The following is a 26,623-nucleotide window of genomic DNA, read 5'->3' on the forward strand; positions in this document are numbered from 1 at the left end:
TTTTATAATGGTTTTCATACGCTATGACGAAAATATGTATGTAAATTTTTTAGATAGATTTACCGTCTTTGTTTTTAATCTAATGAAGAATACCAATAATTTGTTTATTCACATGAAAATCTTTATTTATTTTATGTTGCAGGAAGAGTCAATGGAATTATCAGCCCTTTTCAGAAACAAATAATAAATTGGCTTTACAAAGACAAAATAAATTTTCTGATTATTTATTCTGTATACGCCTCTCAGACAGTGATGGGGTCTCTACAAAGGATGAAAAGACATTGTAAAAGCTTGATAAATTAAGTAATTTAGGAGCCAAATATATATAATTAAGTCATCTCTTACTGTTGTCCGTTTGTCGTTGACATGTTAAATGCTTTTTTCAAGCTTAGCTGAAAGCTTTGCATATATATCTACACATTACTTAATGCTAAACTTTATTTCATCATTTTCTTTTTTGGTACAGCTTTATTCTATTATTTACTCTAATTATTAAAAAGAGTTTTAAGGAAATAGGTTCAAGACAGAAGACAAGAGACAAAAATCCTGCCGGCACTAAGCATACACATACATTTTTTAAGAGATATAAATACATCCTTTAAAAAAAAGATATAAATACATAATTTATATGTGCATACACTTGTACATTTCATCGATATTATTTCAAAAACAAAATGGCTGAGAAAAATCAAGTTAGTAGCTGAGTATATTATTAGCATTACTTTAATTATCATGATAATGTGTGATTTTTTTTAACTAAAAAAACAAATTTAAGATAAGAGTTTTTTATATAAATATTTTTCAAAGATGCAGATAAGACTTGCTTCTTGAAATAAGAAGAAAAATATTTTTTAAAAATAAAAACAGTTTAGACAAACATACTAAAAAATAAAAAAAAATATTTTATTAAAACAAATACTTATTTAATAAATAAATTTAAACAAATTGATATAATAACTTAAACGCAAAGTTACAAAGCACAAGTTTTGATTTATATACAAAAATCAAGTTAATAGGAAGAAAATCTTATGGATTGTAGTTGAATTAATTGAATAGGATGCATAAATCCTTAATATGTATCTTTGATTTCTAAAAAAAGTGGCTTTTAGTACCACAACTAATGTGGAGGTCAGTTAATTGAAATCGTAATGTAATATATAATAATAAATTAACAAAATTTGTAACTAGATTTGACACCAACTAATTTTTAAGTATATAAGATAAATTTATGTATTTTAATTTATAACATAAAAATAAATATTTAATAAAATCAGACTGTATAATTTTAAATAAGTTTAATGATGATGTAATGCAAAATAATTTTATATTATTAATATAGTTTTTAACATAATTATTATAAAAACTTGCAAATTTAATATATAATAATAATAATAAATTGTTATTAGATGAAGTGTAAGTAGGGAGCCTATTTTCTCTTTAAAAATTTACTGAACTCACGCATGGTTGTTTATTGGATAAACAATTACGAGAAGGAAGATATTTTTTAAGGAAAATTGAATAGATGTGTACTTTATAGGTTATATGCAGAGGGGCTGTCAATTATATGCTTTGTTAGACACATGTCAATTAAGGGAAGAAATGAAGCCCGGAATTTTATTTATTTTTATTTCTAATGCAAGAATGTGCTAATGAAGTGTACGCGAAGCGATAACGCCTACGAAATATTCCGTAGAATCGTGTTTTTCCAAACTTCTGGCCTTTTGACGCGGGTGGGACTACTGATATTTTAATAAGTTTAATTATTGTTTTTATTTACTTTATTTTATTCATTTTTTTAATGAATTGAATGGTTATGTAATATTAAAGTCAATAAATTTATTAAATAAAACAAAAATCAAAATCATTCAAGCATACTTTGTATTTTATATAAAATACTAAAATTAGTAGGTATAATAAAATCAAAATGAATGCATTTTGTTTTCATTTAATAAAATAAAAAAAGTATCCATAATCGTGGTGGAATGATTTGAATGATGAAATTTTTTATAACTTGTATGGTAAATGAAGATTTTATATAATGAATATAGTAAGAAATTATTCTTGAGAAAAAAAATATTGAATGTGACTTCAACAATAAAAATAAAATAAAATACAAACATATGAAAAACAATTTTCTACTTGAATAGGTTAAAATAAATAAATAAAATCACTAGAATAACAAAGAGAATATAATTATTTTTCTTTATTTTTACTTTATGTAAAATAAAATAAAAATTGTTTTACAAGTTTATCTAATCTAATTTTAATGGTAACCGATAACTAATAGTGTGATATTTCAATGATTCAACTTTTACAAGCTTATAGTCACACCGTACTCTAGTACAATAATATGTATATGCCTGTTTAAGGGTATATAATTTGGGGTAAGGTTTTAACATTTATATTTGTTTATTTTTACTGTATATGAGATTTAAATATAATTTTTATCTTATTATTTTACTTAATCTGTATGTAATTTTGATGATTTATTTTAAAATTAAGATATTTAATTTTTTATTCTAAAAATATGTAATTTTTTTTCAATCTTCAATTTTCCCAACATTTTATATTCTCTATTTTGGATCAAGGGGTCTAAGACGTCTAACCAGTCAGTCGAACAAACATGTATAAATTATTATAAATCTTTTGAAATTGTTTTCGATTTTCACTGATAAAAAATATCATTTATTTTAGTATAATTGAACCCAAGACTTACATATTTATAGGTACTATTAATAAATAAATTAATTAATTGAAATATATGAAATTAAAAAAAAATATAGACAAAATTAAGAACTAAATCAAAATTACATATTTTTAAAACAAGAGATCAAATGTCTCTATTTAAAATTAGAAGCACTAAAATTATGAATTGAATAAATAGAGAGAATAAAATTATATTTAAGTCCAAATATAATAAGTGATTATATCCAAGGAGTTTATAGCTTGCATGATAACTACAGTTTTTATTTTATTGGCTAAAATATTTTTTTCATTCTTAAATATAAAAAATTTTGAAATCTATCCCTGCAAAATTTATAGTATATTTTTCATTCTCGTAAAATTGAAATATGTTATTTTTTTTGTCCGGAACTAAGCTTGGATGAATTAGAGCCTATGTGACATTTTTTAAAACTTAAATTATAGGTTAAAATATATTCTTTGTCCCTATAAATATCAAAATATTTAAAATTTGTCCCTGCAAAATTTTGAGTCTTTTTTATCCTCAAAAAATTAAAATTTTTTACTTTTTGGTCCAGACATAGGTTCGAGTATCCAAACCCACGTGTCGCTCTTTTATTGGTTCTAGTAAGGATTACGAGAGTAGATGATTTATGGGAATTAAAACCCGTCACAAAATGCAGAAAAAAAAAACCCATAAATTTGTAAATCTCTCTCCCCTAACCTCTTTCTTCCCTAACTTTCTTCATCTTCTCCTTCCACCAGGATCATTCGAGAGAGAGGTGAATTCAAAAGTTATGTTGTTGAGTTTGTTGGCGACGTTTGATTCCAATAGAATATTAAAATTGGTATTTGTAACGTTCAATTTGAGAGTGAAGATGTTAAATTTTTGGAAGGAAGGGAAATTCAAAGAAGAAGAAGATGATAGAGTCAATAAGATGTGCTGACCATTACAATTGAACAAAACATTTAAAAAAGAAAAATAATTGTTTATTTAAATTCAAAGAAAATGAAGAAAGTCAAGGAAGAAGAAGATTAGGATAGAGGGATTTATAAATTTGTGTTTTGTATGCATTTTGTGTCTATTTTTAATCCTCATAAATCACCTACTCTGATAATCATCAATGGAACCAATGAAACGAGTGACACGTAGTTTGAATAGCTAAACCTACATCTGGACCAAAAAGTAATAAATTTCAATTTTTTGAGGACGAAAAAAAGACTCAAAAATTTGTAATGATGAATTCTGAACATTTTGATATTTATAGGATGAAAAATATATTTTAGCATATAATTTAAGTTTTAAAAAATGTCAAGCAGGTTTAGATTTATCCAAGCCTGGCTCCAGGCCAAAAAAACAACACATTTTAATTTTACAAGGAAGAAAAACATACCTATATTTTAGTGGAATGGATTCCGAACTTTTTGATATTTATAGGGACGAAAAACATATTTTAACCTATTTTATTTTATTTCGTATCCATGTATTTCTTTTAAAAGTGCATAAAATTTTGAAGGAAAGAATGAGTACAATTCAAGATATAAAAATTTCTAAGACTAAAAAAATATCTGAAATACATATATATATATATATATATATATATATATATAATATGAATGAATGAAAATTATGTTTGTTTTGTCCTTTGGTGTGTTTCAAATGCATTCTTAATGTGATAAATTTCAAACTTTTTTTAAGCAATAAATTTCACACCTTAAATTTGTCTCATAGTATTATTGTTGGTAACCCATAGAGTTGACATTGTGGTGTAAGATCTCATCGCATTCACATGTGGAGAAACAATTTACTAAGAAAGAGTTGGGGTCAACCACAAACACACATCACACCACAAGATTAGTCTTGGATGTTGTAAGTTGGGGGACACTCATTATCTTTTCTGACCTAGAAAAAAAAAATACCTTGTAGGTAATCTTGGTGGGATGGGGATTATGTAGCAAAGAACAAGGTGCCAATAGCAATTTACTCAACTTTTCTTCTTAATTAGGATGGTACTGCCTCGTGGCCTAATTAGTGTGTGTTACAGATCTTTTTTTTGGGGGGGCTATAGATAATTCGGCCCGAAATCATGGACCAGAATTACACTACATCCAATGTTGAGAAACCCAGTTAAACCGTACGGCACTTGCTTTTTGCACCCACAAATATTTCCATTTTCAATAAATTTTAATTAACGAGATTGTGTTTAAAAAAGTATGTCTAACATTGACATGTAACGTTTCTCTAATATTGACATATGATCATATTAATTAACTAAAGCAAAATACAAGTAAAATGGCAAGCATATGTAATGTAGTGCATAGGTGGGCAAATTGTCCTAACAGAGCTTCTTTTATAAACAATTTTTCAATCTAGGTCTGTTTTTAAACTTTTTTCTTAGGGGTGCTGTTTTTACACATGTAAAACGCCATTTGGACTAGCGACTTTGCCTTGGATCAACACGTGGAGGAAAACGCCATTACCACTGGTCCCGCCATTGCCATTGGCGATTTGACCAAGCTAGGTGGGAAACGCCAGTGTGACTGACGATTTGGTCATGCATGGCAGGCACGTAGCTGGACTGGCGATTTGGTCATACATTCGATGTATATTATATCAATCATCAATTACAATCATATTTAATTTTTTTCGTTAAAATCAATCATCCCTAATTTAACTACATTACAATCATATTTAATTTTTTCCGTCTAATTTTTTTCCATTAAAATCAACATGCCTACTTTTTTTCCGTTAAAATCAATCATCCATAATTTAACTACAATCAATTACAATTGTATTTAATTATTTCAGTTAAAATCAACAATGACTATTATTTTTCCGTTAAAATCAATCATCCCTAATTTAACTACAATCAATTACAATCGTATTTGATTTTTTCCGTCTAATTTGACATGGTTGATTTGAATGAAAAAATTAGACGGAAAAAATTAAATACGATTGTAATTGATTGTAGTTAAATTAAGGATGATTGATTTTAACGAAAAAAATTAGGCATGGTTGATTTTAATGGAAAAAAATTAAATGGAAAAAATTAAATACGATTGTAATTGATTGTAGTTAAATTAGGGATGATTGATTTTGACGGAAAAAAATAGTCATTGTTGATTTTAACGGAAAAAATTAAATATGATTGTAATTGATTGTAGTTAAATTAGGGATGATTGATTTTAACGGAAAAAAATAGTCATTGTTGATTTTAACGGAAAAAATTAAATACGATTGTAATTGATTGTAGTTAAATTAGGGATGATTGATTTTAACGGAAAAAAATTAAATACGATTGTAATTGATGATTGATATAATATAAGTCGAATGTATGATCAAATCGCCAGTCCAACTACGTCTGAAAAAGGTGTCTGCCATGCATGACCAAATTGCCGGTCACACTACGTTTCCCACCTAGCTTGGTCAAATAGCCAATGGCAATGGCGAGACCAGTGCAAATCGCCAATAGTTATGATGTTTTCCTCCACGTGTTGATCCAAGGCAAAGTTATCAGTCCAAATGGTGTCTTGCATGTGTAAAAATAACACCCCTCAGAAAAAGTTTAGAAACAGACCCAGATTAGAAAATTGTTTCTAAAAAAAAAGCCTTGTTAAGGCAATTTGCGGCATAAGTGCATTTCTTGAAGCTTTTGATTCGTAGCTATGCTTTTCTCCTACGCAAGACTCGTTAGGTTTATTTTGTATTGTATGCCATTTGTTTTAATGTTTTTACCAAGATTCAAACACTACTTCCATCTTGAAATTGAATAGCGTTTGATTGTATCAATAGTTATAATTATACGACTAGGCACAACTGTTGTAGACATATTTCCAACGTCTAGCTAGAACTAGAGGATATGGAGTACTTGTGAGTTGTGACTGATGATCCCATATTAGTATCAGGGCCCACAATTCAGAAATTCCAAATAGAAAAGCTTACAAGTACTCATTTTAATGCAAGAATTGTTACTAGTAAGAGATATTATCTCATTTTTTATATCTTTCTATGTTTAAAGTTAATGAATGAAAAGTTATTATTTATAAATTAAAATATTTTTATTTAATATCTTGATTTTGATACATGAATCACTAGTAATGCGTATTAAATAAGGATATATTTAAAAAAATATATTAATTAGACTTTAAAATTCTAAAATATTAATTATTTTGGAAGAAAATTGAAAGATAAAATATCAAAAGATATTAAAGGGAGATAATAATTCTATCAATTAAACTGAAAAATTCAAATACCTTTCACAAACTAGTAAATTATAGTCTGAATCTCCTTCTAGGAAAAATACTTGTTATGAACAACAAATCTAAAATTTCCCAATTTATTAATTTATAAAAAATGTTAATACTATGATATTGAGATATTCTCTTAGACATCTAGTAAAACAAGAAATATATTCACACAAAAAAGTGTACTTATTCTATAATTGATGAAGAAGAGCATGTTACATTACAAAAATGACTGACATTTGATATAGCTTGGAACATAGATTTTACTTATCACCCGGACAATACTATGATTTTGTTTTGCTTTTAGTTAATTACAATTTATTGCTTTTCATTTTCAGAGTTTCTGTTTTTTTAGTCTCTGTGCGCATAATAACACCAGCACATTTCTCTAAATGTTGAGAAAAAATTTATTTTCTCTTGCAAGACTTCTCCAACTATAATTTTTCACATATTTTCATGCAACTTAATTTACCTGGACAAATTTTTTTAACTTTGGTTGTCTATTGACAAATGGCATTACTTTTATGCATCTTTATTTGTTGGATTGAATAAACTTTTTTTCGGAGACTTTCAATGTATTATATTTCAAGCAGAAGAATCATTTGCATATTAAATCTTAATTAGTTGGATTGAATAAACTAATTTAAGGGGCAAATTCATTTCACGTTTTTTCCCACTAAAGTTTAACTTGAAACTTTATTTAAAGGGAATCAAACTCCTTATATCACTTATAACAATGGTAGAATTTAACGTGAAAAAAAAAATAGTTTATTCAATCCAACTAATAAAGATGCATAAAAGTAATGTTAGAGATTTTGCTTTCAATGACAACAAATTACAAGTTGCCTATGACAACTCACTTTGATGTGTGTTTTCTTGACTTTTTTAGTTTTTTAACAATTGGGGCAATTTTTGTTACTTTTTCCATTTGAGAATCAGTTTTAAATTATTATCGAAAATAAAATAAGTCATAATAGATATTATAACTTATAAGTTAAAAGTTATAACATTTATTATAATTTATTATTATTATTATTATTATTATTATTATTATTATTATTATTATTTTATTTTTTTAAACTTAAGTCATAAATTTTTTTACAATTTTAGTTTAATTTTTTTTATTAAGACTTCAAACTCGTATATGTTTTTTTTCATCTTACAACTTTTAAGTCGTATTTATTTTACGTTTAAAGTTTTTGTTTTAGAATTTTTTATATAGTTGTATTTTCTTTTTCAATTTTTTTTTTAAAATAAAAATAATTTTTATTTATTTAATTATTAAATAAATATTTTTATTTTTACTTGTTATTAATTTTATTTAACATCATGTATGTATTTTTTATATGATTTTATTTAATATGTTATATATTTTTTAAATATTATTTTATTTAAAATATTTTATATAATTTTTTAATTTTTTTTATTCAATATATTTTGTATATTTAAAAATTAGAAATTTTTTAATAATATTATTGGATTTGATTTGTTTTGCAAATGAAACAAAAAATTAACATAATGTTATTTAATATATTTTTTTGAATATTTATTTTATTTTAAGTACTTAAATTTTTATAAAAAATATTAAAATATTTTCTTACTAATATTAACTTATAATTTATGAAATAATACTATTTAATTTGTATAAAGGAAATTACTATTAACAACATCTAATAATTTAGTAATAAAAATAATTATTAAATTAAAAACAACATAATAAATTAATATAAAATAAACACTATAAATTAAAGAGAAACATAAAAAGTAGAAATTATATTAGTTGTTTACTTATTTATATGGATAGTTATTATGATTATGTTAAAAAAACATGTAATTTTCATTTCAATGTCTTGAATTTCTAAACTAAAGTGTTTTAAAATTTTAGTTTTTTAAAATCTAAGTATTTTATATTATTTATTTCATTTAAAAACAAATAAAATCTAATAACATTATTAAAAATTATCTAAATTTTAAATATACAAAATATATTAAATAAAATAACATTAAAAAATTACATAAAATATTTTAAATAAAACAATATTAAAAATATATAACATGTTAAATAAAACTATATAAAAATATATACAAGATATTAAATAAAACAAAAAATTTAAACCTAGAAAAACAACTTCAAAGTCCTTAAATATATATAAAAAAACTTATCACTTTAAAGTCATAAAAAAACATAAATTTAAAGTTATAAATAAAGAAATAGTAAAAATAAAAAATTTTATAACTATAATTAAAAAAGTAATAAGTTATAACAGAATTCACTATTTTTAATCCAGAGGTCATAATATTTGGTATAATTTATCCCATTTCCACTAATAATTTAAAATCAATCACAACAGCAAAAAGGAAAAAAAATCTTGCCCCCATTTAGTAAGAAAATCTGTTTTCTTTCCTTTTAAAGTATTCAATTGACAACTTTGAGCAGCGGTCCTTTAGATAAAAGAGACTTTTGTTTTTCTTTCAAATTACAAATATTACAAAAGGTCAATTTTAAAAACAAACTTATCCTAATTTTGAGGGATTAAAAATAAATGGATGTGTGACTTATTAATTATGTGTGTATGTGACTTTTAAAATAAGTGACATAATTTTGAGGGTGTGCATGTGCCTGCATGACTTCTCTTATATCTATATTTCTTTTAAAATATATATGCCACTAATGAAATAAAAGAAAATCAAAATTTATAACAAAAAATAATAAATATTTTTACATGTATGATAAGGATTCATCCTTACGTCATTTTCATAATCAATTCAAAAAACATCCATATAACGCGTTTAGTTTTTCTTTTCAAACATATTTTGACATTTTTTTAAAAAAGAAACATAAAAAATAATAATTTTGATATTTTAAAGGAGTAATTATATATATATATATATATATATATATATATATATATATATATAAATCATTCTCTTATAATTTACTTTTTCCTCATTTTTTTATATCTCTTCACCATTTTTTATATCATATACCCTATCCATCATTTTTTAATTTCTCTATATTTTCTGCCCAATTCCAACCCAAATGGGTCAACATTTACTGATTTACAATTATTTTTTTAAAAAAAACTAATAGAAATATGCACACTTACTTTGGTGAATATCTGTGAAGATTGAATTCAAGCAGAGCATTTACTGAATTAACGTATTAAAAATATGACAAGTCAAATGCCAAGGTACAAGCTACTTAAATGAGACTGTGTAAGGCACCACCCCACACCACAACTTCAGCGCATCCACGTCATCATCCTCAACCTCAACCTCTCCGAGCGAGAACCAGACACAAGAAAGAAAACGTGTTGCGTCAGTGTTACCCCTTTCTCCTTCTCTTTATCTTTCCTGAATTTGGCGCGTTTCGATTCTTCTTCTTCCGAATCAGAGAGAGTCTGGATTTCTTGTTGAAGATGCGACGCTCTTCTGCATCCAAAAAGACGGGTCAATCCAATTCCACCCCCATCGCCGCCGATCTCTTCCGCTCCGGTAATCACCAATTTTACCCTTTCCTTTCATAATTCACATTCTTTATCTTCCCGTAATAATTCGAATCACCATTATTTAAAGCTTAGATTTTGGTGTTTCGTGTTTCTTTTATCATAATTTATACGCATATCTTCTGCTCTGCTCTTGTTAAAGTTTATGTTTTTCCCATTTTGTGCTCTGCCCTGCTTGTTTGTTCTTCACCGCAAACTTATCTTGCTCTTTTGTTTTTATATAGAATTATAGATATATATCTTTTTTGGAATTCGGTGGGATTCGGGGAATTTGGTAGTTGGTAAGGACCAGTGAGATAGGAGAGGCATATAAGTTCTTACTTGAGAGTTTAGATCTTAAGAAGAAAAACATATCTCCCCTGTGATTATCGAGTCAATTTAGCACTTCATCAAGCAAAGACTGTAAGTATGGACTACACAGGCTCAATGAAATCTCTTTAATTTTAAGATTGAGGCACCAGGATCAAACATTCAATGCTTGCTCGTTGATGCCTTCCGTGTGTGTCTGTGTGTTATTTTATCATGTTTATGCCTTTGGTCAAACATAATTGGACTAGTATTTAGTAATCACTTTTGTAGAGGGCAATTAAATGTTTCAATACTCTAATCTTAAAAGCATAACTTTTCAGCTTCAAGTAAGGCAAGCTCGAAGGAATCAGAGCGAATTGATAGTCTATTCTATTCGTATGCCAATGGGTCTACTGGGTTGATTGAGTAAGTGTGCTTCATCCAAGAATGTTTGTTTTCTTTCTTCCATTCAATATGTATATATCAAATTGCATTATCCTGTTGTTGTTTTCTTAATTCAAGTTTCAAACCTAGGACATGAATCCAGCGGCTGATCTAGGACTCTAAGTCAGGGGGGACAATCTATTTAAAAAATAAAAAAAATATCATGACAGGAGGGAAACATTAAGGGCAAGGGTTCAAAGATACAAAATTAGGAGGGACAAAATATATACATTCAAGATATTTATATGTAAACTTTTTATAAGTGAGGGGTGCATGTGCAGCCCCTCATTTAAGTGTGGATCTGCCACTGCATGAATCTGTTGGGGGTAAATAGCATTCAATCAATTATGACATACTGTTATGAATGACCTATTAAAGATGCATATTTCATTTAATATAGCTAGGTGAATTTCACGAGTAGTTATGAGCCGGATTTTCGGGGGTATATGCACAGAAAAAATGACAATAATGACACTAATGCCCTAGTCCTATTATACTGAAGTACTCATACTATTAGGTTTTGTGTATAAATATGATAGTAAGGTAATAGGGTAAGTATAAAGAATTTGATAAACTCATATTATCAGGCATTTGGTGTGCGTAGGCCGTAATGTAAGTGACTTAATTGTATATATGACTATCTGCTATGACTATACAACCCTTCAGCTGCTGCCTGCTGCTTTTTTTCTTTGGTATCTCACCCAATTGTTCAAAGAAATTTCCAAGCCTGAACCCAAGTTACCCCTCACTTCCAGTCCAGCAATTTATTCTCTTCACTTTCTTCCTACACCCTACCTCTCCTGCCATAATCAAACTATTGTGTAGGGTTATGGTGATTGACATGTTTCTCTGTCAAGTATATCATGTTTCCCCATGTTGGCAATGGATACTCACCTAGATGCCTCTAATCCCTTAACAGTGGTGGCATGGACTAGCTTGTGATGTAAGTGTGGCAGTGGAAGCCAGAAGCTCCAAGCAATGGTGGTGCTCTGGTTACTTCTCCCATGCCTTGGCAATGACATCTCCGTTTTTTTTTTGTTCATGTCATGGATGATGGTTTCTTTAATTGGATGCAGACATTTAGGAATCATTTGCAATTTATGAACATGAGGTTTCTTTAATTGGTTTTTTTTTGTGGGTTTATGAACATTAGGTTTCAGATTTCAGTATGTAGGCTTGAAATTTAGTATACCGGCATGTTTATGAGTGTTTGCAAGTCTGGCAGTGGTCTTGGCAGAGGGAGAGACTTAGAGTCATGTGGTGACTGGTGAGGTAGAGGATAGGGTTATCTGGCAGTAATAGGATTGAAAACTTTGATACTTGACTATACTATCAGGTAGATGCACTAAATACTTGATAATATCAGCTTATATTATCATGTCCTCCTTCTGCAATGCGCTGAATGCTGCCATGAGCGAAAGATAGGATGACATAAAACTTACTGTGTAAGACATCAATCATGTATATAAATGGAGAACAAAATAAACAAAAAGATTAAATGATGAAGAACTAATGTGTTTAAAGTGCCAGAAAGTGATTCTTGGTGTATAAGTGGCTATTTTTTTATGTACTTTCTAGGTGAAGGTGTTTACATTTTTAAAGTAGGTTTGATATTTTTTATTAACTTTGGTTACAGCCCAGAAGGAATTGAAACACTTTGTGCTGATATGGAGGTGGACCATACAGATGTGAGGGTTTTGATGCTTGCGTGGTAAGTTATTGTGCTACAATTAATTTCCATTCATTATCTTAAGTTTGTGTTTGGAATTGATGCGCACTAAATTTAACAGGAAAATGAAAGCTGAGGAGCAAGGATATTTTACCTTGGTATGTATATTATCATGTTCATTGTTCATAAGCAACAGAGATATTCAAAGCAACAGATATAAGTAAATGCTTAAGTTTCTTTAATGTTTAGTGCACAATCATGTAGTTTTTGTATTATCTTTTTCTTACCCCATCCTTATACTGAAATCATTTACATATTCCAAAATTTTATAGGATGAGTGGAGGAGAGGCTTAAAAGCATTAAGGGCCGATACTGTAAGTAAATTGAAGAAGGCACTCCCAGACCTAGAAAAAGAGGTACAATTGTTGAAGTGATACTCTTTTTGATAATTCATGGACAAATTAATCTTTGGAAATTGTTATATGGTGGAAATATTTTATTCATTGCTAACATTTTTAATTTGACATCTACTGTAAAGGTCAGGAGGCCATCAAACTTTGCAGATTTCTATTCTTATGCTTTCCAATATTGTTTAACAGGTAAACTTTGATGGGATTTTGTGTACATTAATTTTAATCTTTTTTTTCTTTCTTTTCTTTTGTTCTTTCATGTTGAAGTTGTTTAGACTTTGGAGTTTTTTTTTTTTTCAAAATTTAAATAATTATTCTAGAAACTTGGGATAGAATACGATTAGATTCATCTGACACCAGCCTTTTATTTTATATTTCCCTTATCTACTAGTTTGAAATGTAATTAGATTGGTTAGAAAATCTCTAATCAACTCTGCCTATCTATACCATCCTTTGTAACTTTTATTATTCAATAAAATAAGATTCATCATTTCTTCTCCTAAACTACAATTCGTTATATGACCTAAATCTAATTTGTCCAATTTTGCCAGAGGAGAAACAGAAAAGCATTGATATAGAGAGCATTTGTGAGTTACTTACTCTTGTTTTGGGTTCAACATTTCCAGCCCAAGTCAACTTGTTTGTGGAATATTTGAAGGTTAGTAATGGGTTTTACACTACTGTTTCAGTTCTTACCAGTGATTCTCACATTTGTTTACTATTCATGGCAGACTCAAAATGATTACAAGGTCATAAACATGGATCAATGGATGGGATTTTTCCGCTTTTGCAATGAGGTAGCCTCTTTTTCTGCTACTTTTGGATTGCTTATATGTTAATTATCCAGAGGAAGATATCTCTAAACCTTTTTTCACCTAAAGTATTCAGCATTGTTTGCTTTGTGTTTAAGATCTATTTTTATTTTTTTGTTTTTGAACAATTTTAACTGACTTACAAATTCTAATCTATTCACAGATAAGTTTTCCAACCCTTAATGACTATGATTCTGAACTTGCCTGGCCCTTGATCTTGGATAACTTCGTTGAATGGCTGCGAGAAAAACAAAAATAATCGATAAGCCACCCGATTCTCTGTAACTGCAACCACTGGTACGTGTGTTCATGAAATGTTTTAAACAATTGTGCATTGCTCTTGTGTCTGTGATTTTTCAAATTTTCCTTCATACTTGTGCAAATTGGTTTGTTGGCAGCACCCCTTTTAAGAGAAACTGTCGGATTCTGCAATTAAATCAGATAGATGCCTTGCGGCTCCGTTTATTATACTTAACAAGTTATTGTTCTTTTGTTTGCCCAGTTTCTTATTTTGGGCATTTTAAACACAAACCATTATTACTTGTATTTACATTTTCCATTATATGCTATAGGTGCAGTTGAGGCTAGATACAAGCTTTACATTGTGACCACTGCCAATGCCAACAACATTTATCATACATATAAGAGCTTTTATAGAACTGCCAATGCCAAACCTTTATGTACGTGGGAATCAAGGTTACCAAATCAGGCTAATTTTTAATTTGTGAATTGCCAAATTCAGAGACAATGAAAAATAATTTTAAATATATCATATATAGATATCTAGTGTTCCAAGTAGTATATACTAATTTTAAATTAGAAATATATAAAACAATTTAACCATAAGTTTCATAAACACAATAAGTTATGTTTGAGTTTATGAAACCTCTTCTCTATTTTAACATAATGGAATGAAGCAATTTAACAACCAGAGTGTATGCATTGACGAATGAGAAACAAATAGAGCAGTGAAATGATTTAATAAGAAAAGTTATTCTTTAATTCCTTTCAACAATCTAAATTTTATACAGCATAAAAAAATTCTAAATTTTATATATATTTTTTCTTTAATGAAAATTGGTGGAAAAAAACATTGCTGAATCGTGTAATTCGTAAAGTTGAACTAATTAATTAGTATATTGTAAGGTTTAAATTCATTTGAAATTAAGCTGATATGCAGTAAAAAAAAAATCAGCTGATATATAAATTGCCATCAAATTGTATGATTCAAATATTGAATTGTACGGTTCTAATAATTATGCATGTGTAAGTGTGTAACCTTTTGGCATCCTTCTTCTACATTTTCACCAAAAAATCCTTCTTCTGCATTTTTGGTGAGATTTTGTTTCTTCAAAATGGAAATTATTTAAATGAAAGAGTAAATATTTATATTTTTTAATTGAAAAATTAACAAATTTAAAAAATGAAAAATTAACAATTAACGGGATTTTTAGTGATGTACATTGTACAGGTTCGGGTCCCTAGCTATTTCTCTTGGTTAATAAAACACGTCTCATTCCTAAGAGAGATGGATTTTGGTGGGGGTGATGGGGGGAGTTGAACGCCAATTAGAATTATTGACGCGTTACATATAATTCAAGTTTAAAAAGTTCACATTTCAACTTAATTGAAATCTGGTTTTTAATCTATTGGTGGGGGATTTTTCAACGCATGACATGGAATTTTCATGATGTTATACATATATAAGTTTATACATCTTGTTGGGAGAGATAGAAACAAATTTTACTGTTCTACATTAATTCTGCTTTCATCTCTTGAACAAGATTTTCGAGTCTCTCATCTTTTATTTAACATCGGAAAATTCGGAGCTTATTGAAAGTAAAATGTTTCGTTTCTTTCACTTAAACCTGCTTTGCTGATGTTGCGAAATCTTCTATTATAAAGCGTTTATAAAATCTCCATTACAATATATATTAAAATTTCTAGTAGAACCGGTTGAATCATGTATATTAAAGTATGTAATAATAGAAATGTTATAACCAACATACAATTATGACATAATTATTGATGTTATTTGAGTTAATTATCATGTCACAGGTTTGAAGATCACCACTAAAACTTTGCATTAAGTATTTTAAAGAACCAATTTAAATAATTAACATGATATTGTTTCACACTTGTTCAACCCAGTTTTGACCCAATTGATTTTATAACATTGATAGATTGCTGAGTTGATTTAGTTTTTTTTTTTTTAATCACCATTGCCCTCAATGCCTTTTTTTCCTCGGAAAGTTAATTTATTTTCATTTATATCGTTGATACCATGGTCATTCATAAGTGTTTCATTACACTATAATTTTTTTTTAATTAGTAAGAATTGAGGATAAATATGCTTGCGTGTATGTGATGATATTGATATAAGCAATCCAAATTATGTCACCTTAATCTTAAATAACTCAATTAATTTTCTTTCCTGTGAGTACTTCTATTAATAAGTTGTTTAACTCACAAATATTTTATTTTTCTCTCCTATGTTTAATACAAAGTTAAACTATTCATTAACAATAGTTACTTATATAAATAATTATCTTCAATTTTAAATAAGTCAAAATCACATGTGACATATTAAAATAAGTTTTTTTTCCTTAAACAACTTTCATTTGTAGATGCTCTAAGGGACTTACACAATATAACTCATGCACGTGTTTAACCAACCGAATTAAACTCTTTTGATTCATTATACTATAATTATGAAGAAAATAAGTAACTGCTAGATGTAGCGGTGTAAGTTGTGTGTAAGTGATAGTGAATTATATATAAGAGTTGTATATATGTATTTATGTGATTTCTTGATCAGTTTTGATGCATTTGTATCCTCATTTAAACTATTCATCCTTTTTCTTAATTTCAATTTTTAGGGGCGGAAGAGGAGGTAACAATATGGGAAATTCAGAAGGGTTGCATAACTTTTGCTATTCTTATTCTGTTGAATTACATTGTTGTTGCTTGCATACTTGTGATTTGTTACTTTGTTTCAATCCAAATTCAATTCATTATCATAATAACTAATTCAAATAATAGTGAATTTGTTAAATCCTCGAGGATTATATTCTTAACAAAATGGTCACACTTGCCAATAGTCATTATCGGCCATAGTAGACAATACTTTTTTTAGAGCACATTTTCTTTTATAATTTCACTGAAAAAGCTAATAAAAATGATATTATTTCTTCAAAATAAGTTGAAAACAATATATATGCAGCAAGTTTTCGCAACTCTCCAATGCAACGGGTAAATGTTTGTCCTTTTCCACAAAGTTACTTGCCTCCACAGTTAAGCTAAGTAGGTTGGTTTTGTAAAAGAAATTTATGAAGATGACATTATTTTAACGAAGCATCGTGGATTGGATTTACTTCCTCAATCATTTTGTTGATCTTAATCTTAGCCATGAAAATTTTGTATGGAGAGAAAAAGGGAAAAGGAAATGAAAGAAAACTACATATGTAGTTCTGCTCATTTCATTGAGTCCATTATTGCTTTGGTGGTCAAAAGTTGTTGTTCTAACATCCAGCTTTTGTTGACTCTAATAGTCCCTTTGGAGGAAAAAAGTGGTAAGTCCAAACGGCAAAAGTCATGACACTAAAAAAAGAAAAATGAAACAATAGGGACAGAGATTGACAGAAAATGACAGCACCAAAGTGTTCTTCTGTAGTCCATGTCTCTCCATCTCTCACTGCTTGGCAAACATTTTGGCAACTATACATTTATGTGGTTTATACATCTTAGCATGTGTGTAACAGAGGATGAATCATGGCGGTTGTAATTTGTCATTAGTTCATCATCATTTACGACTTCGACAGAATAAAAAAAACTAGATAATGTCTGCTTCTATAGAGACTCAATGCGTTGGTTCCATTCCATTCCATATATATTTTTCATTTTAAACAGAACTTAAGAATTAAAAAAGAAATACATTATTTTTGGGGTTGGCTAGCGTTTTTTTTAAGACGAAACGAGTACTAAATTTTTTTTACAACCAATTGGGTTAAATCTCATTGATTTTATTATTTTAAAAGCATGACATGCATTAGCATAACTCCAACAAAGACAGTAAGAATACATATAAACTGAAGGTTTATGGAAAGGAATAGTAATATGTAAGACTTTTTTTCTTTACCTAAGTTGTTCAATTTTATTAGTTCACCCAACTCTTGCGAACATAATAGAACTATAAATTTTACTTTTGTTTGACAATAACTCCCCGTTAAATCCAGTTTTTTAGTGACTATCCACCCTATGGCAATCGACCCACGAAGTTTGTTAGAAGATAGTGATCAAACAAAAAACAATGGCGGTTGGCTTTGTATGTCACTTACAGCCATGCACAAACCAAGGAGAAGAAGATAAAAGTAATAAAGGAGATGGACGACGATAACTAAGGAGGTTGGTTACAGGAATATTTATTTTTTCATTTTTACAAATATCAAAACTTACAAATTAGTCTATCCTAAATATGCTTGATGAATTAGTCCTTCTCATGTCACGTGTAACACACTTCAGAACAAAAATGGTATTTACCCAATAGTTCTTTTATAGTCACGTACAACTTTTTTTTTTTACTATCTCCGATAACTATCTAGTTAATATTAAAACTTGAAAATTATCTCTTATGTATAGTAGATAGTAGATTAATGTTTAAACTTTAAAATATTATTAGTAAAATTTCATAAATCATAAAATTGTACTATTATATATCATGTTTACCAACTTCTATCATATATATATATCCATTCTATAGGCCTTACTCGACTCAATCCATATTAATCTACTTCAAAAAGCAATAATCCTATATGTTTGATGTAACATGCCCAGCTTCGAATTATTACTAATAAAACAAGAGTATTGGTTCAAATTCCTATTTCCTTCCCCTCGTCGTCTTCGTGGGGTAGCAATTTTTTCTATAAGGTGGGTCCTCTCTTTTAAAAAAACAAACAAAAAGAAAGTTGTGAATCCGGGATTCCTGGCGGGTTTTATATATATATATATATATATATATATATATATATATATATATATATATATATATATATATATATATATAGGTCATTGGATGTAAAGAATGAAGAAAAACAATTTTAAATTGAAAATCCAATCTGTTGCCTTTCTTCGTTAGAGCAACTTCTGTAATTGGCCAAATCAAAAAGAGGAAGAAAAAAAATCAAGAGTTTGGGCATCAAGATGAAGAAGAACCAATAATCAAAGGTGAATATGGAGGGAGGGCACGTCGAGTTCTACTCCTTCCCCTACGCAGTCCCTTAGGGGAAGATGAATTTGAAGAATTAAGCTTCTTTGGCTCACTCGCTAATGCTTGCTTCTCTTCTTCACATTGTTTGTCTTCTATCTTGTGATGCCTAACTTTTGTTGAGTTCAATGTCACGGGAAGAACACAATTGCACATAAATCCTGCAACACAATAATAAACCAATCCATCCAACCATAAAATTAATCACCTGAACCAACAAATCAACCTAAAGTTTCAATTGAAAATTCGGGAAAATTAAATTGTTTAAACTAGAATCCAAAGAAAAATTAAATACTAGTCTCTCTTCCTCATGTTAATCCCAAACTTCGTTTACCTCAATCACTGTCACACATAGAATCAACAAATTCACAGTTGGTAAAATAAGAAGCAGAAAAAAGAGGCGTATCACAATTTTTTTTTGAAACATATCACGTGGCAGATGACTAGCAGTTGTCAGCATCATCACTCTCACTCAATTTTCCGTAACAATTTTCATGTCCTTACAAACGAATCAAATATAATTCCAAAGTAATTTCTTTTTATCTCTTCTAAATTATCCTTTCTTTTTCACTCACTTTGTTCCATCCTCTACAAAACAAGTCAGCAATAACTATTTTTAAATTTTACCGTGGTCGCTATGTCCTATATCCAACTAATTTCCACATCACCGAAAAACTATATTTTATTGCGTTTACAAAATTTCACCAAATAATCAACACCACGACTTCATTCTCAATTTTCAAATTTCAAATTTCAACAAGCAAACAAGAACACACCTGAGCTGAAAACGACCAATAATAGACTAATAGACACTAATTTAATCATTTAAAAAAAAAATAACCATGTTGAGTTAACGTTGTTGTTGTGGTAGCAATAGTAGTAACTAGTGAACTAGTGAATAGTCAATGGTATGTTACCACTTACCAATTCGAGCAAGACGATTGACCCAACTTGGAATAGGATTTCCGGTGAGTCTAAGACAAGCATCGTTGCAGAAATGGTTGCAATTCTTTGTGATGAGATTGTAAGCATTCCCTCTGTACTCAGCAGCAAGTTCTTCCATCACTGCCCTAACCTCACAGGGTCCCATATCAGTTTTTCCGATCAGAATCGTTTTCCTGAACGCGAAACCTTCGCACCTCTTCGGTTCCCCTTCGAATATCCCCGTCGAAGGATACTCGTGAGCCCCGAACGCAAACTCAACGTCATGAACTGCACCCACGACAACAACAAAAAATGAAAATTTCAATTTTTATTCAGTTGAAGAAGAAAGAGAGAGACCCAGTAGCTGTTTTTTGTCGTAGATCGTAGATCTGAGGTGGGTTCTTGCGCTGATTCAAAAGGGGTAGAGAGAAAAAAAAAATTGTTTTTATTCCGACGTACCTTGCACGCCAGAATGGTACACTCCGAGGCCGAACCAGTAAGCGTAACCGTTGATGGGTGTCAGATCGTAGACGTTGAGGTGCACCGGCACCGATCCCGAGCCGACGCCGTTTTTGGAGCTCCTCCTGCACAGCATTCTGCGGTGGCGTTCTGATTCGAAAAACGACAGCTACTTCATCGCCGTTTCATCTGGAAAAGAAACAGAGCTCAATGCGAAACGAAGGACTGAAGGCGGAATGCGTTTTTTTTTTTTCACCGAGTGTTAGCAAAGTTGTTTGCTTTTTCCCAATTGGGTATTCGAATTTTTATAAAATGGAAAATGGGTAGAAGATGAGGAGGAAGGAGAAGAAGAAGGGAATGAGAAGGTTCTTGTGTTGTGGTGCTTTGCTAATGGGTTCCACCGGCGGCGGGTGCTGCCGGTGCTTGTCTGTTTATTGAGAGTATATATAGTGTGTTACATACGCATGTAAATGTATTTATAAATCGGAGTTTTGGAATTGAATGGGTTTGATTTGTGGCGAAATTACGGTTTTGCCTCAAGCATGAGCTGGTGGTCTCGGATGTAGGATCTGATTTTTTTTTTTTCTTTTGAAAAGAATTTATTAGGACAAAGAAAGTAACGTTTGCTCATAATTATGGCGTATGGGTGGGGGGTTCCATGTTATGTTATGTTATGTGTATATATATATAACCAACTGTGTTTAGTTAGTGGAGTTTTGATCTTAAAGTAAAGAAAAGGGGAGGGTCATGATGGCTTTCGGGGAAAGGGGGGTGGGGTATGGACATATGATAATGGATTCAATTAACAACTTTTTTTGGATTAAAGAATTTAATTAGGTATATGGCACTGGCAGTGTTGATGTTATGAATCACACTAACTCGTACTCTTCTTTTTGGAATCTACCCTTCTATCCGAAGTCAAGTGAAGTAAACGAGATAGAAAAGACACTGACTTAGTGACTTTGACCTCGGAAAGTGGTAGAATTAGTTGTTAATTAGACCTCTCTTTGTTGTTTTGAAGTTGTTTTTGGGTGATTATAATCATGTATATCATAGGCTTTAACTTGGTCCTCATGTGGGTGTGGTAAATAATAGCACCAACAAATTCTAATTTCACGTGGTTGAGATTCGTGACATGGATTTTTAAACAGAAATTGAGATATTCCACAACCGGTTTTGAGGCCATGGACAGAATAGCAAGAAATAAGAACGAGAGACAGAAATTGTATTAAGAACGTATTAGCTACAAGAAATTGGTTTAAGAACGTGTTAGCTACAAGAAATGAGAACGAGAGACAACAGATAGTGGTACACGTATTGTTATTTTCTTGGTGTATTTTAACAATAGTGGAATTGTTATTTAACTAAATTATTACTTTGTTTTATTATAAAAAAAATTATCTGTTTGAATTTATTTAAATGGATAAAGACGAATTACAGAAACTTGACTTCATTTTCGAACGTGAATTTATTTAACTATTGGCGCATATTTTTTGCAATATTTGGGGAGCTACACTTAACGTGATCTTGGACAGTTGGACATTCATTTCCTATTTCAAAATTTAAAAATTATTTACTTTAATATAATAAAAAGTGATCGAGGAGTGTAACATAACTAATTGAACAATATAAATAAATTATTGTAAATTAAAAATAATGGAGGAGTGAAACACAAATTGCTTGTTTAGCCCCAACAAAATGGCCAATTTGTCTATTTTTTTTAATTAATGAAGTAATTTATAATTATTTACAAATAATTTATGATCTCTTTTAGTTGTCATATTTTTATAATAAAAAAATACAAACAAAGAAAACTGTCTTTGGAAATATAATTTATTTATATATGAAATTGTTTTACAAAAGACAAGTTATTCATTTTGATATATTATGTTATTGGTATAAATCATCTACTAAAGGATGGAGTTTCACCAACAAAAATCTGAACTATAATTTTAAATTTTAAAAGTTATATTATAATATAAAAATACAAATGATATTTCATAGTTTTTTCCCATGCATTATGAGTCTATTATCTATTAATTTTAAAAACTAAATTCGTGATAAAAAAAAATGAGAAAAGAATACTTATTATAAATTAAAATAGCAACTTCTTCTAATAAATGAAGACATTGTTAAAAGAATCTAAATCTCATTAAGTCAAATGAAATAATTTCACTATATTTAAAAAAAGAAAAGATTTAACTTTTAATTTAATATTTAAGACTGGATTTTTCTTACATTTTATTTTATTAAGCAATATAAAATATTTTCGTAAAGTGCATAAAGGAAGAAAAAACATTATTATTTTCGTGTCTAAATGTACACACCTTTTTTCTAGCTTTTTTAATTAAGTGGTGAGTTTTATAAAGAGATTAACAAATTATGTTACTCATTCTTTCACTAGAGCGTCAAGATTATATGTTTGTTCTCGTTTTTTTAAAAAAAAAACTTATTCTTATTTGTATTCCCACTCTTATTATTATGAATAAAGTAGTATAAGTATTTTATTATAAATAAATAAAAAAAGAAGAAAAAAAACATTATTGGCTTTGGCTATAAACTTCATGTGTTGTTTTTAGCGGAGAACATTTTTTTTGTTAACTTTTGCTAAATAAATTAACGGAGACTGTAGACGGGGGGTGGGTATTTGAATTGGAGGTGGATGTTTTCTGTGATCAATCTATGCTTAGCGGCGGAGTAAGGTGGTTGCGCTCCTCGGAGCGATTCAAGTTTCTGACAACGTCATTCTCCACCAACGCCAAGACCACTTATTATTCCTTTTGCACTTCATCAGCCAACAAGAACAACAACAAAAACATGATCGTTGATGAAAGGTATCGGCAGCTGGAGAATCTGGACATGGTGACTGCCGCTAAGATCCTTTTCAGCGACCCCCCTAAGAAGAGGAAGTTTGGGTATCCCTTTTCCTTCCCGTTAACTATGTTTACTCTTTCACCTCTCGCTCTCTTTCGCATTTCGTCGAGCACCTTCGCTGCACTTAATATGTCCACTTCACTACCTCTCTTTGGATCTGTTTTTTACTACCACATTTGGAGTTTCAAGCTACAAGTATATACTCTAAAAAACCTGTTCATTTTGTCCTTAAATTAAAAAATGTCTGCAATGATCCTTTTGCATTTGGGTGAGTTGTTAGATTGAGTACTTGTTCACAAGGCTTGTTGCTTTCGAGTTGATACCACGAACTTATTTTGATAAGCTAATATTGTGAAATTTGTTGAAAAAAGAATTTATAAGATCATAAGTCACTTTTATAAGTCATTAAATCAAAATAATTTCGGTACAATAAGCTTTCCTCATGGAAAATGATTACTGTAAATGATGCTTTTTTAAAGTCAGGGACTAAAACATCCTTCATATTGGTCCTTATCTTAACATTAGTAGAAAAGGCAGTGGAAAATGACCAGAGCAAATCATGAATTTCAAAGTTAGAGACCAGAGTGAAATTAAAAAGGCCAAGTAAGGACTAAAGTCTAAAATGACTGAAGCATACAATATGAAGACTAAAGTAAGGATTTACTCTTTTTTATTTTTTGACGAGGTAGGGGAGATTACTCTATTTGTTATACTGTTAATAGATGAAAAATATTCTTACTCTGCATCTCTATTTTTCTTGGTCAGGTTTGATTTCCATCTTGTACAGTTCTTTTTTGCGTGCTTGCCTTCCGTGGGTATGATACTTCACATTTTCAAGTTTTTCTTCTATCATTAGCCTTATTATTTCAAAAGATTCTGCTGCTAAGGGCAACCATCTGAGTAAATTTTTTCCACCCAGCTGTATATTTGGTGGCACAGTATGCTCGTTATGAAATGAGAAAAATGGAAGTGGTACGTTGTCTTTCCTTTGTTCTGATATTGTAATATAAGGGTGCAATTTCGAGCATCATATAAATGTTGGTAGGATGCTTGTGATCATCGTATTCCTGTTCATAATCTGAGCATTCAGTTCAGGGCTCTGTCCAAAGTACTCTGTATGGAATCCTTTGGAAATGAAACTTCTAGTATGAGAATCTAACAAGAGACTTGTACAGACTATTTGGTGTTCTGATCCATTTTGTTTTCCTGACTAGACATTGGTGATGTATATAATATTTGATACTTATAATTCTAAAATTGTTTGCTGTGGTGGCACTGTGGAATTGCAGGCTGAGAACTAATGAGTGATGCGGTGTGCTACTAGTTTACTATTTATTTGATATATGTTAGTTTTTTAGATTATATTCTATATTTTCGTTGGACCAGTTTTTTGTTGTACCTTTATGAACAAAAATTGTGGGTTTATATTTGTGTATCAATTTGACCTAGTAATTACACATTTAAATAATTGGATGAATACTCCATTTTTGGGTTGATTTTCCTCCCTGATAATGGTTTTTTTTACCATATCACTTCATAGGAAGTGGAGCAGAAAAGGAAGCTGAAAGAAGAAGAAGAAGCGAAGGAAAAAGAAAAAGAAATGGAACTAAACCCTCCAGAGGAAAAGGAAGAAAAATCTGATCCCCAGCTTGCACAGGTGAAAGTAAGACTTGAGAAACTTGAAGAGGCTGTGAAGGAGATTGTGGTTGAAACAAAGAAACATTCAGGCAGCAACCTTGGAGAAAATCAGGCAACTGATGATGAGAAAAAACGCCTAAATTCTTCTGCACCAAGGGACCCAAGTACCACTGATTCTGCATCAAATAAAGCTGTAGATGAAGACCATTCTGGTAAGCGTGATATTCTCAAGTCAAAGCCCAAATTACGTGAAGAGACCAAGGGTTCAGTAGCAACTCCAAATCCTTCTCTTCAGGATCCCAAGGGAAACCAAAGTGGAGGGGCTTCATAAGGTACTAGGATCTTGAGAAATTTTTTGAAGTTCATAGACATAGTTGATCAAAAGCTACAGGGTTTTATATTGATATTTTTCTCAAGAAGTGAATAGTTATTTAGTAATGTTTCACAGATTACCTAACCTGTGAATCCTCCTTCATCTGCCAAAGAATTTTCAAGTTTTATTGGGAAGGAAGATTTAAATGGGAAAGCTATTGCTGGTGCATTAGTTAAGTTGCCATATGTGGAATCTAGAAAGCAATTCCTAGTTGGACTCTAAGCTGTCTGCAATCATGTAAGAATCCAGTAAATAGATTTTTTCTAGGCTATGATCATTTTGAATGCTTTGGGGAGTGAACTTTGGATGCATCTCTTCATCCTCTACCTTTAATGTAAGTCCTCTAAGTTCAGTTTAGTTCTTCAACATTTTTTTATTGAATTAAGTCCTCTAAGTTATTTTTTTTTATTCCAAAATTTTTCTTGATGTTAGATTTGTTTCTCAACTTAATGGAGCTGTCTCGCGTGATGTTTAACCCATTAATTGAATCCAAATTGCTGTTATTTGGGACTAGTGTCTCTTCTTCCCTATCTTCTTTTCCCCTTAGATGTGGGTGTGACAGATGAAGGCAGCAGGAACAGTAATGACAAGAAGCAAGATTGCGATCTTTAAGTGGTTGTCAAATGTGCAGAGAAATTGAGGTTCTTCGTAGTCATGGGAAATGATGTGGGTTTCAAATAGGGTTGGACTTGATCACTCTTGGACTATCATTTGAGTGAATCAAAACTGAACCAAAATTTAGTCAACTCACACTTGGTGTCTCTTATTCTTCTGCGTGAACCGCTGGTCAATATTTTTATGCTCAGGAGTTAGGACCTCGGGTACTGTTGGTAAATTTAGTTCATGGGTTTAAAGCGTCCTTAGAAGTAAAGAGCTTAATTATAAGTTATAACCCTTACTTTTTCCCTTACATATTCAAAGAGCACGATTTCAATCACCTTTTTGGCTAGTAATCTTGCTCGGTCATCCTTTTTTAGGGAATTTTGAGTGGCTAGAGTCTACGGCGCGGGTAGTTATCGAGTAAAATACCTTGGAA

At 29.8% G+C, this 26,623-nt stretch overlaps 3 protein-coding genes across 4 annotated transcripts; 2 read left to right on the top strand and 1 right to left on the bottom strand.

Moving 5' to 3' along the window:
• Positions 1–10,118: 10,118 nt before the first annotated feature.
• Positions 10,119–14,857, top strand: LOC114422479 (DCN1-like protein 5). Of its 2 annotated transcripts, none has more exons than XM_028388858.1 (10): positions 10,119–10,422; positions 11,063–11,147; positions 12,802–12,876; positions 12,956–12,992; positions 13,167–13,250; positions 13,373–13,433; positions 13,796–13,902; positions 13,976–14,041; positions 14,220–14,353; positions 14,629–14,857. In XM_028388858.1, the coding sequence occupies exons 1-9, from the start codon at positions 10,134–10,136 to the stop codon at positions 14,313–14,315; spliced, it is 900 nt and encodes a 299-aa protein (XP_028244659.1). In that variant the 5' UTR covers positions 10,119–10,133; the 3' UTR covers positions 14,316–14,353; positions 14,629–14,857. The 2 variants fall into 2 exon arrangements, with proteins under 2 accessions (XP_028244659.1, XP_028244660.1); XM_028388859.1 differs by lacking the exon at positions 14,629–14,857 and adding an exon at positions 14,455–14,552.
• A 4,280-nt stretch (positions 14,858–19,137) lies between these two features.
• On the bottom strand, positions 19,138–21,346 carry LOC114422480 (deSI-like protein At4g17486). Its single transcript, XM_028388860.1, has 3 exons — positions 20,703–21,346; positions 20,244–20,531; positions 19,138–19,480 (listed from the first exon to the last, which is right to left on the bottom strand). The coding sequence occupies exons 1-3, from the start codon at positions 20,836–20,838 to the stop codon at positions 19,251–19,253; spliced, it is 654 nt and encodes a 217-aa protein (XP_028244661.1). The 5' UTR covers positions 20,839–21,346; the 3' UTR covers positions 19,138–19,250.
• A 1,944-nt stretch (positions 21,347–23,290) lies between these two features.
• Positions 23,291–26,003, top strand: LOC114422481. Its single transcript, XM_028388861.1, has 5 exons — positions 23,291–23,617; positions 24,342–24,391; positions 24,496–24,548; positions 25,117–25,546; positions 25,663–26,003. The coding sequence occupies exons 1-4, from the start codon at positions 23,385–23,387 to the stop codon at positions 25,543–25,545; spliced, it is 765 nt and encodes a 254-aa protein (XP_028244662.1). The 5' UTR covers positions 23,291–23,384; the 3' UTR covers position 25,546; positions 25,663–26,003.
• Positions 26,004–26,623: the final 620 nt, after the last annotated feature.

This window comes from Glycine soja, chromosome 8 (genome assembly GCF_004193775.1).
Source record: "Glycine soja cultivar W05 chromosome 8, ASM419377v2, whole genome shotgun sequence".
Lineage (NCBI taxonomy): Eukaryota > Viridiplantae > Streptophyta > Magnoliopsida > Fabales > Fabaceae > Glycine > Glycine soja.

Bases quoted from the DNA above. Each gene is read 5' to 3' on its own strand.
- LOC114422480 (XM_028388860.1), bottom strand. From the start codon at position 20,838: ATGCTGTGCAGGAGGAGCTCCAAAAACGGCGTCGGCTCGGGATCGGTG. The intron at 20,532-20,702 runs GTACGTCGGAAT...TCGTGGGTGCAG, and splicing joins GTACCATTCTGGCGTGCAAG to TTCATGACGTTGAGTTTGCG. The intron at 19,481-20,243 runs GTAAGTGGTAAC...ATTGTGTTGCAG, and splicing joins CAATCGTCTTGCTCGAATTG to GATTTATGTGCAATTGTGTT.
- LOC114422481 (XM_028388861.1), top strand. From the start codon at position 23,385: ATGCTTAGCGGCGGAGTAAGGTGGTTGCGCTCCTCGGAGCGATTCAAG. The intron at 23,618-24,341 runs GTATCCCTTTTC...TTTCTTGGTCAG, and splicing joins CCTAAGAAGAGGAAGTTTGG to GTTTGATTTCCATCTTGTAC. The intron at 24,392-24,495 runs GTATGATACTTC...TTTTCCACCCAG, and splicing joins TGCGTGCTTGCCTTCCGTGG to CTGTATATTTGGTGGCACAG.
- LOC114422479 (XM_028388858.1), top strand. From the start codon at position 10,134: ATGAGACTGTGTAAGGCACCACCCCACACCACAACTTCAGCGCATCCA. The intron at 10,423-11,062 runs GTAATCACCAAT...ATAACTTTTCAG, and splicing joins CGCCGATCTCTTCCGCTCCG to CTTCAAGTAAGGCAAGCTCG. The intron at 11,148-12,801 runs GTAAGTGTGCTT...CTTTGGTTACAG, and splicing joins GGGTCTACTGGGTTGATTGA to CCCAGAAGGAATTGAAACAC.